Genomic DNA, 20145 nt, shown 5'->3' with positions numbered 1-20145 from the left:
TTTATTTTATTTAATTGATTTTGGTGCGATTGCTAATCAACGCGCTCAAAACCTAATTTAATATTCATCCCAAATGGATGAAAAAGAACAAAGCGGTTCGCCAACACAAGCAGATTCTCTTACGGAGCCATGGTCTTTAGAGTGAATGCGTGGAGTATGAAAATACTCGGAGAATAATATAGTTTTTGCGTCTTGAGACTGTACACGATTTAACTTTTACCTAGAAATCTACTAGTGCTTTTTAAGGAAATCCCCAACCACTCTAGATGGTTTGATACTTCTATATTTAATAATATTATAAACGCATCATTCATTGATAAATAAAAAGCTTCCCCTTGGGAATCAACTTTGAGTCAAAAGGTTATTTTCCGGGTTTTTTTGAAAGAAGAATAATAACAATTGAATAAGAACTGGGCAATGTCTTTATTGAATTTCAGTATTATTTATGTAGATTCTATTGAAATTTCACCGTTAAAATTATTCACCAAAGCCGCTTTCCTTTAGCACTTCTATGACGCATATCTTGTAATATCTTGTAAGTGAGAAAAGTCGTCTGCAACGACGTTTGGGACTGCTAGTATATACAAAGCGTGTATGGTATATAAAACGGTGTTGTTGTCAATAACCCACATACCCACAATACCTTGTGAAAGGTATCCATTTAGAACCTGGTAACAAGTAAAGACACCGAAGCATTCAATCAACTATTTAGATTTTTGATACCTTATGAACCCCATACTAACTTACCGCACAATACGCGACCAGCGATTCGTAAAATTTAGCAGTCGCAACGAATGCTTAAACGTGTATTATACACTGGGATCGTCACGTCATTAAAGCTGAAGAGAATCGTCAATTTTCGTTAAAATTTATAAATTTCCGGGCCTATTTCTTTAGAAATTGAATTCGAGCCCCTATGGAAGCTTTTCACTCCATTCACACACCTAATTGGGCTCGTAAAAGTTTCCCTGGCACTGATAAGACAGTGATGTACTAACTAAAGTAAAACTAATTTGTTTGAATTATACAGATATTACATAACAGTTTTAATGTTATTAAAACCGATGTTATTCTTTGTTATATATAACAGACATTTTTATAAGTGTATCACAGTGGTGAAAGTAAAAAATTATACAACTTTAGAATGAATTTCTATATATTAAATTACACGAGAACGCCTGGTTTCTACAAGGTAAAAAAATCATTGAAAGGAATCAAGGCTCCAAAGTATGGAACAATTTAGCTGGGAGACCCGACTTCTCTGTCTGTGTGGTTTCAAAAAAATTTGAAAGTATAGACACAGTAAAGTAGCCGGGAATTATACAAGATGCAAGAATCAATCGCAGAATTTGATTGGCTAATATTTTATTGTTATGATTTGATAAACAAAAGTATGACGTCAAACAGCTCTATTGTTTCAAGAAGTGGCGCGAGCTTTTAAATTGTTTTGAAAAGATAACGGTTTTTTCTTTTGTGATTTGAAGTGATTTGAATTGAGTCAATAATTCCATAAGAACATAATCTCGGGAGTTGAAGAGGACGGGAACTATAAGGATATAAGGGAAATATTTGCCTTCAGGTCAGGGCTTGTAAAATTCGTTGCATAGTAGTCGAAATTCAAACCTTATCAGGAAATTGAAAAGAATAAATGACCTTTACAACTTTAGGTTAACGTGCCGGAAGAAAACTTTTTCATCCGAGTCTACATTGACTGCCAGAGAAAAGCAAAGTAATAAATCCACTTAGTTCAGCCCTTAATCTATCCACGTTTAGTAAACTTTTTTTGAAGAGGATAATATTTAGTTAGGCACGGGACCATAAAATTCGCAAAAATTGCAAAAATGAACTACATCGCGAAAAAAGACAACGCAAAAACTGGTTTTGTGCCGTGCATTAATTTTTGCCCGCGCGACCGCCGATGCATCTGTTGTTTTAATACTCGCGCATGCTCTAAAACAATCACGTAGAGTGTTATCAAATAGAAACCATCAGACAACCTCAAATAATAAAACATCTGCGCTTAGGGAGCTATAAAAGTTTAACAATAGAAAACAATAAAGTGAACAATAGACAGCAATAAAAATATTGAAAAGACAGAGAATTAAATGGAACTTTGACCTGAGAAATTTATGAAGATATAAATAGTAGGAAATCTACAAGGAAAGATAAAAATGTGAAAGAGTGAGGTCGCTGAGGAAGGAATATATATGTTATGTAGGATTGAACTAATTCTTGGTTAGAATTTTGCTTCGAGAAGTTTTGATAATATTAATTTAAGCATTATTAGAAAGATCCTGGAACAATCATGAGAAGCTCATTCTTATCCGATGAATTCCAGCAAGATCCATTTTTCAGACCATCTGGACCAACCAACAGAGTTAAGCAACAAGAACAGACGAACTCTACCGAAGAAAGTGAAACAACGTGCAATATTTTCGACGTTCCATTAATCACAGTCAATAAAATGGTATTCCGTTCCAAACTTGAGAAAGGGGCGTATAAACCATTAGATTTCTTATCATACGCCAATTTGTTGAAACAACTGAGACAGAGTCGCACGATGGGTTTAACTCCAACACAAACGAGGAAAAGAACAATCAGCGAAAATCAAAATCAGGTAAGTTTTAATAATTTGAAGAACTCAAGAAAAAGTGCGCCACGTCCATGTATTGAGTGAAACTAGCCAATAGATGCATTCAAAAGGCTGCACAGTCGAATAGACTTGGGCTAGACTGAAATTGACTTTTTGAAGATCAAAAACCTTTGTATGCTGTATGCCCTAATGATTCAGAAACCAACAGAACCAACTAAGAAATTGTACTGAGAAAAAATGGGCCTAGCTGAAAAAATATTTAGGGTTTTTAAAAACAACTTTCTTTTTCAATTTTAGAAATCTCCGAGTCAACATTTCATGAAGAAATTACAAGAACGAAAACGATCAACAACGCAAGTTGAAGAGACAGTGCCGCCGCATCCACACCCTTTCAACCGGAACCGAAGAAATACGGAACAATTCAATGCTAAAACACTGACCGCGCGGTCCGTGCTGCTGGAGATGTCCGATGAAGTCGAGGAGAATTATGAGTTCGAATCTTCATGCGAAGATAATGAAAAATATAACGAACTTGAACGAAAATTTGAGAATTTCATGAGATGGGTCAACCAGGCAAAACAAGATTATGTTGCTATGGAGACTGTAAATTCAATTAATGAATTTCAAATTTTATTTAAATTGTTGGAAAAATATACGTCACCGACTTTGTTACAAATTAAACCGAACAGTAATGGGACATGGACTGTAGTATGTCAACCACTAGAAGACTTTAAGAAAGATTTCATGGTGCTAAGGATTGGATTGAAATACTGTTTATGTTTAGAACCGTTTTAGGTCTTATTTCAATTTAACAAAATTTCAAAATGAAAAAAAATTATACAGGATACTTTTTGGCCTAAAAGAACCCAATGAGAACCTTCGGAAATGATATCTAAATGTGGACAAAGTCAGAGTCCAACTAGGGCTAACAATCTACGGTTTTGAATAATTTGTTACCGATTTTTCGGTTTTTTGATTTAATTTTGAAACGTTAAAACTTCTTGTATTTAAAATTTTGCCATCTAATTTTTGTACATATATTGCTCTGAAAGTATTTAAAGGTAAAGTTAATTTATCACTCAACAGATATGTATATTCTCATGTAAAAAATTCTCTAAAAAATTTCAGATTAAAAAAATTGTTTCCAAAAATGAAAAAGAAAAAAGTAGATGAACATGAAAGGATATCAAACAGATTGGTTTTAGTTCATTAAATTGTTCCCAACCCTCGAAAGATTTATAATATGACCACTCCCAATTTTAGAAAAAAACAGGTCAATTTTACAGATTTAAAGTTACATGATTTTTTCTTTGCTTTATTGTAACGTTATCTACCATTTTTGAGGTCATAGAGTTTCGTATTCGACGATACTTTCAAAACAACGAAACCTAATATGTGTATGTCTGTCTTTTCAATTACTTGTTAAACTTATTGATAAGTTGTATAACTTTAGTCTGAAATGTTGTCTGAACCGCTCGGGGGGGGGGGGGGGTACTCAGGTCCTGCAGGCCATTGAGTTTAAATTCCCGAAGGGGCTAGAGAGGGTTTCTTAACCTCTCTTAAGCAAGAAAAGGTGAAACCTTAAGATTTTTCGCATTTAGAATGACAGATTGAATCTAGCTGTTTAGCGTTTCTTTGTTTTTGCGCAAAAACATTTTCAAAATCTCGCGATGGATTTTACTTTTAATCTGGCCTTTGTGGGAAAACCATTCAGGTCACCCATTTTGGATGTGGAATATATGGCTCATTTCCCATTCATAAATTCCAAGCTAGCCCTTTTGAGGCTTTGAAATCAATAGTGCCGACGTTTATAGCGCCTTTCTTAGCCTCTAAGTATCGGGCAGGTTTGCAAATGAACTAAATTATAGTAAAATCCCCCTGAATGTTTGTAAATTCACTACTTTCAGGGTATGTTTTGGAAAATCTGTGTGATTCTGTACCTTATTGGCACGGTCCGGATTTCGTAAAATTTAGTTAGCCAAAGGTTCAAGTTTTGTTTCACGGGGTTCGTTTTTAGAATTTTCAGCAGAAAGTCTCTGTCGGCTGTCAACAGTTTATCCCAATCGGTTGACATTCAAAGAAAGACCCTCCCCCTGTTTATTAGGTACCCGACGCGAGAGTACTTTTCAGAACCTAACATGTAACGCAAGCTGCCTCAAGGTTAATGAAATTTTAATGAAATTTATGACCCCACACATTTTTGCTGAGAAGGACTATTTTGAAAACTCTCAGTTATTTTTCCATAAATTCTTTTCAAATTGGGTCCTAAATTGGCATTTTTATTTTCTCCGTTACCCGACAATGGTGGACGACATCAACCCCCACTTCAGCATTTAAACAGGTGGCCCTGGTGTTTCAATCTATTCTCAGACGAGGCAGTCTGTAGAAAAACCGTCAAGGAAATATCGGCATTATAATCTGGATACAATCAAGTTTTTGAAATACCGATGAAAATGTACTTTAGGCTAAATCAATGCGTTGGATTTTGATGCCAAAATCTTGTTTGACCTCACTTTAAAGAATTTTATCAGAATATCGAAAAGAAAATACGAGTCACAGTGTTTTACGTTAAACGTTACAAGAATCGATGCCAAAAGTAATATCTACTGCGTCAAAGAACAGCGGGCGACACTTTGTTTTCGAAAGTAGCAAAGAACTCAAAGTTACGTGAATGCCAAGTAGAAAGCTTTGCTATACAACCATGACGTAATTTTAAGTTTTTGTTAAGTTATACAACTTACACAGACGAAAATAATGTAGTCTATAGATTAGATTAAAGGATATAGATTTCAATTTGGAAGATTGAATTTCTCTTCCGACCAAACCTTTCGAATCGATATGTCAATCATTTTGATTGATGACAGTTTTGGCTTTATTAAGTTGTTTTGCTTTTACAAAACTTTTGAAAATGTTGATTTTTCACATGAAATCTGTCTGCTCGATTACAAGAAATAATGATATTTCCTTGACCTAGATAGCTTTTTTTTGCGAATATATAGTATTGATTTTCTTCACCTAAATATTTTTTCGAAATTATTCTGTTCAGTTGCATCACGTACATGGAAACAGTAAACAAAGGTGCTCCCAAAGGCCGAACACTTTCAAGGATTTAGGAATCTATATCAATCATTACAATTACTGTTGTTCTTTTTAGACAATGATATCAAAATTCGGCACTATTTACAAAATAAAATTTACAGATTTTGGATATAAAAATAAAAACAAAATGAAATTGCATATCTATTATCCACGTACTATTTCTTTCGATAAGTAGAATAGTGTACTTTTTGCAGCAAGCTTATACAATATTATGCTTGCTAAGGTTTTTTAGAATGGAAAAGCCGCAGAAAGGATGCTATAATTGCATTTTTAGCCTAACAAACAAACACTTAAGTGCAGCCAGTGTTTTGAAACTTCGAACGTCCATCCATTTGCGGTTTCAACTAAAACTTGAAAGCTCAAATCAGAAGCGTCAATCCAAGTTGGGATCAAGTAATGTACTTGTAATCCCCAAAACATGCTCGAGCTTGTCATGATGTTGCCATAACGATGCTTAAGAGGGAGCAGGTCATTTAAGCCTTAGTTTCAATATATTTTCACGATTCAGAAGATGTACTACTCTCTTTCGATTTCTGACCACGCCCAAATAACTTTTGTTTAACATCTGCACCTCGTTTCCCTAAAAAGAGAAGGAGGAAGATACATTACGATTATAAAACAAACTTTTGTAGGTACATTATCAACCATCATCTCCGCTATATCGAACTTACTGAACCACTTTTTCATTCGATTTTATTAGTAGTAGAACCTTTTCTGGTCTTACTCGAACAAATAAGTTCGCTTGGTCCAATCCACGAATTAACATTTACAATCGATAAACTGTCATTTTAAAAAGTATTCTAAAACATACCTGCAGATAAAGGCAATTTCTTCAGAAGATACATGATTGGTTCTTGTAATGTTGTTCGACTTTCGACGAACACTTCGAATAATTTCACTAACATATAAAATATATGATACTCCATATCAAACATAAATATCTACAAAAACCTTTCTAGACTTTTGGAGACTTTATAATCGCATGCGGAAATTATTTAGCTGCTGATATTATATAGTAGACCTATTAGACCTATTTTAGATCAAGTGAAGTCTTTCAGATAAATAAATTTTGGGTAGTAGTCAATAGTCAAATCAAAAATTTAGATACGCTGATACTTAGTAGATGATTTGAATATCAATAGATTGTAGATTCACTGCTTTAAATTTAATTGCATTAATACTGTTTTGAAAGCTTACGATGGAAGAATTGAAAACGATAGATTTATTATTGGTGCACAATCATAAAACAAGGATAGTGTGCTCAAGCTCTTGGGTTACAATTCCCGATAAACAAAACAAATGATAAATAGCTTGCTACCCGTTCTTTTTTAACTAAGTAGAACACTTTATGAAGATACCAGCCAAGGCTCGGGATTCTTGGGTTCTGAATCAACATTTCAAGGTTTTTAGAACATGGCATATTGTCGAGTCTGATGGAGAGTAGACTCCCAAATTAATTATACTCCCGTAACATTATATCTAGTGCGGTAGTAATACTCAGTGAAACTTTCTTAATTCTTGTGCAAGCTACCAAAGATGAAAGGATGAAGTAAAATCTGTCATGATAACGAGTAAAATACAGAAAGAGATTTTTTATTTTTTATGATATGCATCTCTAATTCTCTACAATGACACTTTTATAAAAGTTGATTGTTTGCAAGTGACGTGTTGGGTAATAAAAAAAATACATTTGTCATTGCAGGGCAGTGCTTATTATGGAATTGGAGCTGCTTAGAGATATACAGTGGGGGCGTACGGTATTTCGGAATTGCGGAAATCGACCCTTTTTTCTTCGGAATTTCAGAAATCGGGCAAAATTCCTTCGGTATTTCGGAATGCTGAAATTGTTTCGGTATCGGAAATCCATGAAGTTTTGCTTTGGAATTTCAGTATTATAAAGTTTTTATCCCCCTTTTTCGGAATTCATACATGAAAAATCAAATTTGATGAAAAAAAATTAGTCAAAACGAGGAAAATACTCAAAAAATCGGTATCGGAATTGCAAGCATTTTTTAAGGTATTTCGGAAATCGCAAACCCCGTACGCCCCCCCCCCCTTATACAGGGTGTCCCGGAAAAAAGTCCTGTGTCAGAACACGACTACAAGTAGAAAGGCTAACGTGTGTGTGCAAGTCAAAAATAGTATTTACATGTTCTTGTATAATGCGATCGTTAATGTCTTTTCATACTTTGTTTGAATGAGACGTTCATTGAAATGTTTTATTACACAATTGATAATTTAATTATGTTTATAAGTTTATTGCGTTTCTGTTTCATTGTAACTAGAAAAACTAGACATACAGGAACAAACACCTTACTACTTGTAGTCGTGTTCTGACACAAGTTTTTTCGGGACATCCTGTATAAATCCGGCGCTCATAAAACAAAACTACGTATGTCAAACCTTTTTCATGGTCAGCCCATTTCATGACTTCGTTATGTTGACATTCCCGCGTTTCTGACATATCCACTTTCGTACCCAAAACAACTATTGGAACCTAGGTATGACAAGCAAAAAATCAATTACTCAATAAAAATTCAAACTTAAATTTATAATAAAGACGCTTGGTTTGCTATGGTGAAATGTTTTTTTTAACTTAAACCATTGAACGTTTAAGCTACATAAATATACTTTTGAGATAAAGACTTGGGAATATTCAAGCCTGAAATGATCAGATCATGATAAAAACACCCCTTCTCACAGACCCACTGGGAGCCGTTCACACTGGAAAAATTAGCCAAAATACCGCCCCCAGTGGAAAACTTTACTCAAATTTTTGTTCCCACTAAAAAGAATCAAATAAACCAATCCTCAATGCAAAATACCATGCTATTTCTCATTCCCACTGAATTTTTTGACTTGAAGATAATGGAATGTAGAGGCCCAGCCAAAAAAAACATGGAAATTTCAATCCCCATAGAGTTTTTGTCTGCTATTTTTATCCCCACTAGCTGAAAAAATCCTAGCGGTTCTGTGAGAAGGGGGTGGTAAAAAACGTGTATCAGATGATACGTGTACCAGATGATAGTATCGTCTAAAGTATAGACATAAAGTTTTTTTTTTGGCTGAGAGATATAAAAAATAGACTACTAGACTTACATCTTTCCCTCTACATATTACGATTTCTTTTCTCAATTTTTCCACAACACTAAAACTTGTTTTGGACGTCACACTGAATACCAAAATAAATGCCTGGAAATGAAAATAAAGTTAATACAAGGAGAGTTTTCGAATAAATGATACATTTATAATAGATGAATATTAAAAATAATTGAGAGGATTTTTAATCTCGTGTTAAGATTTTAAAGAAGGCCCTAGATATTATTAATTAAAATATAAATTGAAAAAGGATCACCAACACAGAAAATTGGTGTAAAAATTACAATTGAAAAGAATGCTTACATCAGCAATTTGAATATGATGAGATGGAGAGATGAAGTTAGGATCAGGATCCTGTAAAGCAAAAAGATCAACATTTTAACAAAAAAGCCAACTTCATGTATAAAACCTCGCTGTATTAAATAAAAAGTATTCCTTTGGCTAAATCTACAATATGTGACTTAAATTGTGGCCAATTCTTAGAAAATTCTCCCCCTAATATTAGTGTTGATGTGAGGATTTTGTACGTCCGGTGGCAGCCTTCCATGTGTCAACATTGATATAAGGAGGGAAAGGAATTTCTGCCAGAATATTTAGTCAAAGATTGTAGTATCCCTGATATATCCCCTACACAAAATTATTGCAGTAGAGATACCTGGCCTTGTAAGTCATATATTCGAATTCTTTCTTTTTGACCACGATCCGCATCTACCCATGCATCATAACTATCAGCTATTGTTGGATACATCATCTATGAAGTAAATGTTATGGGAAACTTATTATTTCAAACAACGTCTGTGAAAAAGAACCTCTCCAATTCCAAACCATACAATGACACACAAGAATGAATAACAATTTATATTATTACCTTATTGTAGTAAAAAGATTATTTTTAAAATATCATTCGACAAAGCTAAATGGAAAGAAGTGCATTTTAGGTTTTCAAATTTCAGGATTGACAAGATATCAACAATACTATTTTGTCTTTCTTTCAATTGCATGAAGTTGAAAAAAGAAATACAAAATTGAATGTTTACCTTATTAATAGAATAGTTCCCATAAACAATTTGTTGAATAATGGATGTTTTACCCACAGATTTTGCTCCAAAAACTGCTATCTTTGAGATTTTAGGCATTTTAATGAGTTTGAGTCTGAAATTATAATCATAACATAACTTTTGAATAGACACTTTTTGATTTCTTGCATTCTAAGAATTTTCTTAGAAATCTTCTTCATTACATGGCAAAATTATGCCATGGAAAATGAAAAAAAATAGTTTTGCTGAAAATGCTCAAAACAGTCAAAATGGACCTATAAAACTTCTATTAAAAATCGAAAAAGGAAATTACTACCTTTTACTTCATAAAAGTGTTCTATTTGAAATAGTAAAGAAAAAATTCCTGAAAATACCTCTAAGGTCAAAATGCTTTCAAACAACTTCTCAAGCAAGTTCATTATTTCTAAATCATGCCCCCAACACCTTTCTTGCAGACCATGCCATACTTTTTTTAAAGTTACTATTTTTAAAGCCATAAAGACTATTATTCTCCCCAATAATTAGATAACGTTAAAAGGTGTTTTGAGGGTGTAAAAAATGAAAAATTTTCTTCGTCAACATTTTTTTCAAAATATTGGCCCCAATAATGGCCACGATATTGTACTTTGTGACAGAATACCAGACAGTACCGATTTTATCGTTGATCAAATACTCACTCGACTCCAAATTATGGCATTTTCTTTAAACATTTTCAATTTTTTTGATTATTTTTCAATTTCTTTCAATCTTATTGAATACCTTGTTAGACATAGGATTTTCGAAATTTTTATCGTCATTTGGCTGATAAATTTCAAACCCCCTCCCCAGCCCCCTTACTCTTATCAGCCAAAATTTTTCAAAACAAGTCTTACAGTATAGACTTAAACTCAAAAACCATTACCAGCTGATAACTTCAAATAAAAGAGTACGAAAGAGATTCCGAATAGTGAATTCATTATCATAATCTTGATCAGAAAATTGACAACGAATTGATGTTTGATAAAATATCTATATTTCGAGCATAACTTCACTCATCTTTCAGGATTGTAAAATGTAAAATTACAAAGTTGCTACTTATGTGAAAAATTGGAAAGAAAAAAAAAAAAAAAAAAAAATGCGCTAATTGAAGGCTATTAAAATTGTAAAATGGTTAAAAGACAAGGTCGTAATAAAAAGTAGTTAGAAAAGGTATAATTCTCTAGAGGCTTTTAGGCCGTTGTTTAAAATAGGTTTCAGTCTTTTGATATGTAAAGCTTCTTTGTATAGAAGTGATGACCAATTATCACTGGAATCAATTACTGACGTATTATCATTTACGAGATTTATGTAGATGGAGCGAAAATTAGGCTTTTCAATACCAAGCGTCAGGAGGGTAGTTATAAACTTGACTTCAGAGCACTCATTCAAATGTTCGAGAACTGCACTCTCCTTCTTTGTAGCATGCTCTGAGCATCGCGTGAATAAATTCCTCTCCGTTTTGCCGACATAAGAGGCACGACAACCAGGGCAGATAAATCGATAAACAATGTTCGACTTGAACTTCAAGGGTGTTGGGTCTTTCATGTTGGTGTAGAAGCCAATTTTGTGTGTTGAATAGATTACTCGAAACATGACATTAGTGTCTTTCTTGAGACAAAACTTTAATTTTCTTTTTAATGCAGAAACAAGTTGTTCTCCTGTCGGGCCAGCGTAAGGGATACGTAACCAGAGTGTTGTCGGTATGGTATTATCAGCGTTGTCATTTTCAGAGTATCGGGACTGGTTGCGGTTTTAATGATTTTGTTGACGGCAAAGCGAGGAAAACCATTCCAAGAAGCGAACTTTTTGATCAGGTTAATTTCATTTTTCAATTTAGCAGGATGACAAAGTTTGGTGGCACGGTTGGCAAGGCTAGAAATCCATGCTTTTCGGTAAGACCAAGGAGCGTAGCTATCAAAATTTGTATATAAGCCAGTGTTTGTATCTTTTCTAAATATAGATAGACCATCTGGTGCAATCTCAAGATCTAAGAAGTGCGGTGTTTCATCTTCAAATTTGTCAACTGTAAATTGAAGATTTTTATCAAATTTGTTAAGGGAGCAATGAACTTTATCGATATCTACTGGACGAATGACAAGGAGTGTATCATCAACGTATCTTGAGTAAAACTTTACGATACCAGAATCAATATAAGGTTTAATGACAGATTGTTCGAGTTCTGTCATTATGATATTTGCTAGTACAGGGCCAAGTGAACTTCCCATACTAACACCATCTAACTGTTCATAGAGAATGTTGTTTGCTGAAAATACGGTTTTTTTACAGGTGTCTTGAATTAATTTTCTGAGTGTGTTTTTTGAGATTTTAGTTTGTAACAAGTTCTTGTTATAAATTCGATCGATAACGATGTTTATTGTTTTAGATAAGGGTACGTTAGTGAATAAAGAGGTTACATCAAACGATACAAAGACATAACCATCGTCAAAAAGTTCTTTTGGAATCTGTTTGATTTTTTCGGCAGCATCGAATGAATCTTTAAGTGTGTAGTCATTGACAGTTAAAGGATTAAGGAGGTTAGTGAGATATTTACCAACAGAATAATGTGTTGTTCCAGTGGTATCAACGATTGGTCGAAATTTAGGTAAGTGTTCATACTTTTTATGGATTTTTGGTAAACCATGAGCTCTGGCTGGCTTTGCATTTTTCGGTCTCATATCTTTGTATTCATTTTCATCGATTTCATTACGATTAAGTAGGGTTTTGAGGTAACGTTGAATGCTGGTAAGTCTAGAAGCAGTTGGATCGACATTCACTTTACGAAATTTGGCTTTGTCAGCAAACAACGAATCGATGGAATTTTGGTAATCGGCTATGTCAATCAAGACGATGCCATTCCCTTTGTCGGGTTTTAAAATAGCGATTGATTTGCGAAGATTCTTTATCAATTTAATGTGTTTAGAGTCTTTGAAAATTTGACGATCATCGATATTAATATAATTAAAAGCAAAACCTCGGAGTAAGTTTTTAGCTCTTTCAACGGAATAATGGCCATTTTTCAAAACTTTCGAACGGTACAGTTCTTCCGCAACAACAAAAGTTTCGGTATCTTTGGGTTGTTTAGCAAGACCATGGTTTAAACCGAATCGTAGCGTTTCATACTCGTCTTCAGATAAGGTGTGCGAAGATAAGTTAGTGATTATAGTGTTAGGATTTTTTGAGATACCATTCAGACGGTCACGTTCTTTTATCATTAAATCAAGTTTGTGGTTAAGTTTGTCACGAATAGGTTTGATAAATTTATTGACGCCAATTTTAATTGAATGTTCACTAACAAACTTCCTCATAAAAGTAGCATTACTGTTCAGAGTTTCACGTTTAGTAAAAAACACTGTCTTGATTTCACGAATTTGTTTGCGTTTCGTTATAATTTCGTCAAGGAGAATACGTCTTTGATATTTTCGTTTCGATAATTGGTCAAGGTACTTCGTGTTCTTCCAGCGTACAAATTTTGGGAAAACGTTTTGGTCACGACAGTTAATAAGAAAATTTAAGCTTGCCTCGTATCGTTTAAGTTTTTTCTCCAGTCTTTCCACAGTGGTAGCAATTTTGTAAAGATTTTCATCAGCAGCTCGGAGACTTAAACTCTACGGGATTACGGGATTTTGAGTACGAGTCGATTTTACTTTCGTTTTGAGTGGTTTCATTTTTTATTTCAAGCCAACATCTTAGCAATGGGGTGCTTGCCCATAGTTACTTACAGGGGTTTGTACAAAAAACTAAACATAGAAAATTTTCCAAATCCCCCATTTCAATTAAAGAAATAAAATTTTTTCGATTTCGTTTCCGATTTTTGCATCAATTCTTCAAAATGAAAATTATATTTGAGATTTTAAGTTTTCTTTCATTCAATGATTTTTTACGGCGCTTTGTTGACAATCTACCTCTTGCATCAAATTTCTGCTTTCTTCAGAGAATAGACCTTTTCATAAATTACGTCACGAACATCACTTGCCTCGTTTTGAAATTATTGCCATGGTGGTTAACTTCCAGCGGATTTTATTACAACTACTTTCTATTCATAAAAAATCATTTAATGTCTCAAGGGATATGATCACCATGGAAATTGTTTGAATCCGAGGCAAGTGATGTTCGTGACGTAATTTATGAAAAGGTCTATTGAAGATGAGAAAAAACTAAAGTCACAGATCACGGATTAAAACAAATATATGAAAGTTGGGATTTTACAGCCTTCTGTCGTGCAAGGCACCTATCGATTTTATCCGTGATCGAATACTCACTCAACTCCAGATTATGGCATTTTCTTCGATCATTTTTGATTTGTTCAATCATTTCCATTACTTTTCGATTACCTTCGATCACATTGAATACCTTCGATTGTATTGTGAGTACTTTCCAGCCTTCGATTTTATCAAATATGTTTCCAGTAGCAGCGCGTCAAAATAATCTGAAACCAAGTTTACTTCGGCCAATTAAAACATGCGATTCACGCGCGAAGCTACTTTCCTTTTCTCCAACCAATCAAAATGTGCGATATGAGTTACTTGAGGAAACCCAGGCCCAAAGCACACAAAATGGCAGGGGAAATAAAATGGCTGGGAAATAAGGGGGTCAATTTTTATGACGGGGCTTCTTTTTGTGCTTTGGTTTTAGGTCAGTTTTTTTGGTTTTTCTTAAAGATATATCATAGTAATTGGTTATCGAAGTTGTCAAAGTTATGGAAAGTAATCAATAACAATCAAAGGAATCGAACGGTTAAGAAAGTGATCGAATACTCACAATTTTTTTGAAATTTTGGTACTTGACATTCAATTGTTAATCGATAAGTGGTTGTTTGATTACTTCGATCATTATCGATTGCTTCGATAACTGTCGATAATCGAATTTATCGATTAGTACTGTCTGGACAATTTCTTGGAAATTTCAACTATGTATGTTTTCGAATATAATGTGACAAATTCAATTTCATTAATGGGTGAACCATCATCCTCAAAGACTGTAAGTATGTTATCAAAAACATCTGCATATTTCTTTTAACCATGTTTTTTAAAACGTGTTAAAAATCACTTGCTCTGGAAGCGCCGGAAGAGCTCCGGAACTTTCCGGAGAGAAAAATAGTGTTTTTTTAGCTGCTCCGGAAGTTTCCGGAGCGCCAGGAGGGTCCTGAAAATACAGGCAAGAACATAACAGTCAGTCCTGTTTCAACCAATCGCCCCAAGAAAGATCAGTTGACGGTATTTATATAAAAAAAAGTGCATGATAGCTCTAAGGCTATTAAGTTTCTAGGGGTTATCTCTCTTTAACAGGCTTCGATATGGTGGTGTATACTCCCCAATTTCCAGATCAGAGGTAGTCTGGAGATCCAAGGACCCTCCAGGCGCTCCGGAAACTTTTGGAGTTTTCCAGAGCAGCTAAAAAAACACTATTTTTCTCTCCGGAAAAATCCGGAGCTCTTCCGGTGCTTCCGGAGCAAGTGATTTTTATCACGTTACAAAGAAACGTTTAAACATGGTTACAAAAAAATATTTGTCTCTAGGTGATGGACACTTTGGTCAAATAAAAATGCTTACAGTCTTTGAGGATGATGATTCAGCCATTGATGAAATCAAATTTGTCACATTAGCTATATTTGAAAGCATCACTGGTCGAAATATTGAAACTACCATGAATCGGCTGATTTTTTTAAATTATGCATGTGCGCAGTTAGCAGAAGTGCAACTGGAACGTTCCAGGGCTGCAGTGCAGACCAATTGCCGAAAATCGTGCTCCGGAACACCAGAGTGCTCCGGAATATTCCGGTGTTCCGGAGCACGAAAAAAACGAATGTGCGGGCGTTACCCAGGGTCGTGAAAAAAGTAAAACAGGTATAGCTTTTTCTAACCAAGGATCTGAAGGATTCAAGCCACACTGTTTGGTTTGAATTGCGTGTCAAAAAAGCCGTTGATAAGGTTAGCCAATCAGATTTGCGCACTTCCAATCAAAACAATAATATCACATGTAGTACAGTCAAGTATCAATATTTGAGGTATTACGAAAATCGCTACATTTTGCCGTAATCGCTTTCGTTTTTAATATAAGGTCTTAGCAACGGGTACCTCGTGCATAGTTACGGGGCATTGAGAAAGAATCCTGACAAAGATTCACGCTATCATATTCTACATTACAAAATACACCTGTTCTATGTTGGGTTTTTTTCTCTGTGTTTTGTAGGCTTAATTATCGTCATGCAAAGTAAATAAAACCCCCCTGGAAATCTTTAGGTTTTGATAAGCAAAATACTTAGGGGTCACTCACATATCGATTCTTCCCACGACTAACGTCAAATTGACGCAAAGGGGTGGGTGGGTTAGAGTCTTTGACGCTAAGAAATTTCACCAGAAATATCGATTTTTAATACGTTTATTCCGTGACAAATGTTACTTTCCATATTTCTTTTCCTCCTTTTACATACCTAAATATCCGTTCGCTTCGCTATTTTACAGAAATTTTAACCAAAACAAACGACCCGATGTTTACGTCTCGAGTTCCTTTTGTTTAGACGGTCTGCACGACCCTTGAATTTCGCCGACGGTCTATCCTTTTTTGTGAAATGCGGCTTTTCTGTTGATTTTGATTATGGAGATAATTAATTCCGGCAACTTTCTGAAAAAAGTTTAGAAATTATCTCCATTATTTTTTAAATGTAAACTGCCTGAGCAAGCCGTAGCGAAATTAAAGATGGCTGACAAAACAACGATGAAAGTGAAGGAGAAAATTTTCATTGATTTTTGATAATTTTTGAACTTTGACGTTAAGAGGTGGGGGTGGGGGGGGGTTTCAAATCAGCGTCAATTTGACGTTAGTCGTGGGAAGAATCGATATGTGAGTGACCCCTTACATACTATTGTTTACTTTTCAGGTATTCATCCAATCAGAATTCACGCTCAGAAACTTTCAACCAATCAAAATTCAACTGTGACGCGGGAAATGATCCAATTAGAATCCCGAAGCTAAAGACTTAAAGCCAATCAGAATTTGTTATCGAGCGGTATTCATCCAATTGGAATCGCGTAACACGAAAGCGAAAGTGAAAGTAAAGGCGGAAATGATTTCTTTTTTCATATTAGAACTGAAAGAAACGCCAATTTTTCAAAGATTTGTTTAAAACCACCTTATTTTTTATTGAGTATCGCCTAAATTTATCGAAAAAATATGCTTTTCAACATTAATCTTAAAATCTCTATTATTGTTAAGTATCCCCGGGGCGCTCAACGCTGAAAGAAAAATAAGCGAGCGGAACCGCCCTCGTAGTTTAATCCCGGAATTGAAAAAACCTAGAGAAAACCTTTTCTGTACATATAATGTAGCTAAGGAATTTTAAAACACGGCATTTAAAGTGAAACAAGATGGCGGAGAAGTAGTGATTGGTGGTTTTTGTAATAGGGAGGTCGAACTTGCGCGTATTTTGGGCGCAAAAAAAAAAGGAAAAAGGAAAAAGGAAAAAAAGAGTCTTCGAGTAACTTTATTGACCCATAACTTACCCAAATGGTAGAGAATTTATCAGAGATGAGAATAAAAAAAAATCACTTCGATATCTTTTTTCTATTGAAAGTTACATTCATTTCCCCATCACGTGTCGCCATCTTGAGAAAGACGGTCATCGAAAAATTGTTCTATTCGCGTCACCCGCCCGCATCAAATTTTCTGCTGATTTTCCGGTGTGGAGATGCAGAAAAAAATCTGAGAAAAGCAATTTGTTCTTTTAAAGTATAGCTTTTTTCTCAATTGCTCTGACGACCATCGAAAAATTGTTTTGCTCACGTTACCACCCGCACTGGCGTGATTAAAAAAAACCTGGGAATGTTTTTGACCGCCTGTCCGCCCGCATGCATTTTTAACACCCGTTGCGACGCGAACAGAGCATTTTTTCCATGACCGCCAAAGAAAATCTCACGGCACCAAAAATTTTTTTGATTGAGATGTAAACAAACGGTTGTCGCTATTGAAGCGATGGTCCGTTCGTTCTCATTTTTTTTTTACTGAATGCAGAAAGTTTTAAGCTTTCTTTTGAAGTCTGCTGATGCACGGTTCAGTTGGAAGGTGACAGAGAAAAGTCAAAGTAAAGAAGATTTTTAAGATTTTTTATACTTTTCTTTAACTTTTCACATTATCAGCAGGCATCAAAAGAATCCTTAAAGCTTAGGCTTTCTGTTGGTAACATTTGTTTTTCTTCAAATGAATTGCTTCAATAGCGATTGCTATTTTAAACACGATGGTTGAGAAGTTTTTAACCTCGCGCCAGCAGACCGCGTGTTGTAGTCTGCTTCTGCGCCCCATTTCAGAATATTTTGGTGCGCACGGCACTTTCGATTTGGCTTGGAAGAGGTTGGACGCATTTTGACCAAAACAGTGAATTCTTCACAATCTATTTTTCTTATATCTTTTGAAGTACTTTATCATTTCTCAAAGGTGACCCCTAATTTTTTTTCTTATGCTTAGGGCTATCAGATGAGTCTACTTTTGTTTCTTCTGATTAAGTTTGAAAATTTGACAGACTCCCCTATTTGTAATTAGATAAAGGTTTGTTATATTTTAGCATAACAAAGACAAACTCAGGAGGTAAGGTAAATTGCGTTTTGACTGCTTTTAACTGTTTTTCTAATAAAGAATATCTTCAAACTTGACTTCACTGACATGATTTCAACAATTGTTTAACAGCCAATAGAATTCTGCGTCCAGATTTGCTATCTACAAAAATACCCGGCTACTCTGTTGTTTATATATTATTATTTGTTTTAACTAAATGTCATATTTTGAAACCACACGAACAGAGTAGACGGGTCTCCCAGCTACATCAGAGGATAAAATTCCAGGGACAAAAAGAAATCAAACAATTCAAAAAAGTTAGTCAGCCCAAAGAAAAGTAAAATATTCAAGGGGCCATTCAAAAAGTATGTTCGTCCAAATTTCCCTATTTTCAGACCCCCCTCCCCAGACGGTGTCAATCGAACGAATCGAACGCCGAATCAATCGAACGCAATTGAACGCAATCGAATAATTGCAATTCGATTGTCGAACGCAATCGAATCGCAATCGAATATTACCCAGGATTTGCTGTTCGATTGCTTCGATTACGTTCGATTGTATTCGATTACGTTCGATTGATTCAATTATATTAGGTTTTATTTGCTTTAATATGGTACTTAAGCGGCCGAGCGCCCACGCTAAGAAGCTCTAACAGAGTGATCCAATGTAATTTAATCGCAATCAAACTCATCGTACATAATCGTAATCGAGCGATATCGAAGATTAATCCAATGTAATTGACAATCAATCGAACCAATCGAACGTAGTCAACAATCAATCGAACCAATCTAACCTTACTCGAACGCAATCGAATATTACCCAGGAATCGGCCGTTCGATTGAGATTCGATTACGTTTGACAATCGAAACGCAATTATTCGATCGCGTTCGATTACGTTCGATTGGTTTGATTGCGATTTTTGTTCGAAGTTGTTCGATTGACACCGTCTGGCCCTCCCCCTTGTTCATCAGCGTTCGTTTTGAAGTACCCCCCCCCCCTTTGTACGTTCGTTTTTATCTCAAAGTTTTTACCCCCCCCCCCCCCCGATTTTTCGATTTCATCCTTATTCTTTAATCTTATCGCACCAGGACCCTGCCGACGCACCGGACTGTCTTTGTCACCGGTGCATTTGTCCGGTGGCAAAAGTAAAGAAATTTCTAATTTTACACCGGACTTTCGCATGTCCGGTGTTCGTTAAGTCCGGTGCGTCGGCAGGGTCCTATCGCACCTTAAGTTTTTGCTCTCTAGTTATCTAATAATTGCTAAACAATTATAACATACACAATTGTTTAGGGGATTAACAATTATCTTCGGTTATCAAAGAAAAAATGTAATTAGGAGATAGATAGAAAAAGATTTTTCATAGACTAAGTTAAAAGTCATGCTTGTGACAAGCACCCCCCTCGCAAAAGAGAACGTACACAGATCGACTTGACCCCCCCTCCTCCCCCCCGTTCGTTTTCGTTCGCTTTTTTGCTGACCCCCTCCCCCCCCCCTCGGCGACGAACGTACTTTTTGAATGGCCCCTTGAATATTTTACTTTTCCCCAATTTGCTCAAGTTAGAGAGAAAAACGATGTAAAACGTAATTCCTACCCATGCCTCCTGTCAAAAGACAAATACACAAAACAATCACCACCGAACCAAGGATGGATGTAGGACGCCGGCAGTGCACCCAACACCGAACACTCTGCCCTGCCGCTTATTAAAAGCGCTCGCATCGCTGCAGTTTGTTTTGGTTCTTGAATGGATTGGC

The 20145-nt window shown here is 35.3% G+C and overlaps 3 protein-coding genes across 3 annotated transcripts; 1 reads left to right on the top strand and 2 right to left on the bottom strand.

Moving 5' to 3' along the window:
• The first annotated feature begins 2173 nt into the window (after nt 1-2173).
• LOC136809235 (uncharacterized) lies at nt 2174-3447 on the top strand. Its single transcript, XM_067065752.1, has 2 exons — nt 2174-2617; nt 2891-3447. Exons 1-2 carry the CDS (start codon nt 2306-2308, stop codon nt 3386-3388), a joined length of 810 nt encoding a protein of 269 aa, XP_066921853.1. The 5' UTR covers nt 2174-2305; the 3' UTR covers nt 3389-3447.
• Nucleotides 3448-6189: 2742 nt separating this feature from the next.
• Nucleotides 6190-9978, bottom strand: LOC136809236 (NF-kappa-B inhibitor-interacting Ras-like protein 2). The gene is made up of 7 exons (XM_067065753.1): nt 9829-9978; nt 9447-9542; nt 9095-9145; nt 8792-8884; nt 8096-8189; nt 6504-6590; nt 6190-6272 (listed from the first exon to the last, which is right to left on the bottom strand). Exons 1-7 carry the CDS (start codon nt 9925-9927, stop codon nt 6190-6192), a joined length of 603 nt encoding a protein of 200 aa, XP_066921854.1. The 5' UTR covers nt 9928-9978.
• Nucleotides 9979-11480: 1502 nt separating this feature from the next.
• LOC136809256 (uncharacterized) lies at nt 11481-13151 on the bottom strand. Its single transcript, XM_067065773.1, has one exon. The coding sequence runs from the start codon at nt 13149-13151 to the stop codon at nt 11481-11483; it is 1671 nt and encodes a 556-aa protein (XP_066921874.1).
• Nucleotides 13152-20145: the final 6994 nt, after the last annotated feature.

The sequence above is a fragment of the Clytia hemisphaerica genome, unplaced genomic scaffold, assembly GCF_902728285.1.
Source record: "Clytia hemisphaerica strain Z4C2 unplaced genomic scaffold, Clytia hemisphaerica genome assembly, whole genome shotgun sequence".
In the NCBI taxonomy this organism is placed as follows: Eukaryota; Metazoa; Cnidaria; class Hydrozoa; order Leptothecata; family Clytiidae; genus Clytia; species Clytia hemisphaerica.
The sequence above is the reverse complement of the archived record's forward strand: the minus strand, read 5'-3'. Positions and strand labels throughout refer to the sequence as shown.

Bases quoted from the DNA above. Each gene is read 5' to 3' on its own strand.
- LOC136809235 (XM_067065752.1), top strand. From the start codon at position 2,306: ATGAGAAGCTCATTCTTATCCGATGAATTCCAGCAAGATCCATTTTTC. The intron at 2,618-2,890 runs GTAAGTTTTAAT...TTTCAATTTTAG, and splicing joins TCAGCGAAAATCAAAATCAG to AAATCTCCGAGTCAACATTT.
- LOC136809256 (XM_067065773.1), bottom strand. From the start codon at position 13,151: ATGAGGAAGTTTGTTAGTGAACATTCAATTAAAATTGGCGTCAATAAA.
- LOC136809236 (XM_067065753.1), bottom strand. From the start codon at position 9,927: ATGCCTAAAATCTCAAAGATAGCAGTTTTTGGAGCAAAATCTGTGGGT. The intron at 9,146-9,446 runs GTATCTCTACTG...TTTGCTTTACAG, and splicing joins TATATGACTTACAAGGCCAG to GATCCTGATCCTAACTTCAT. The intron at 8,190-8,791 runs GTAAGTCTAGTA...TGTCATACCTAG, and splicing joins TAATATGTAGAGGGAAAGAT to GTTCCAATAGTTGTTTTGGG.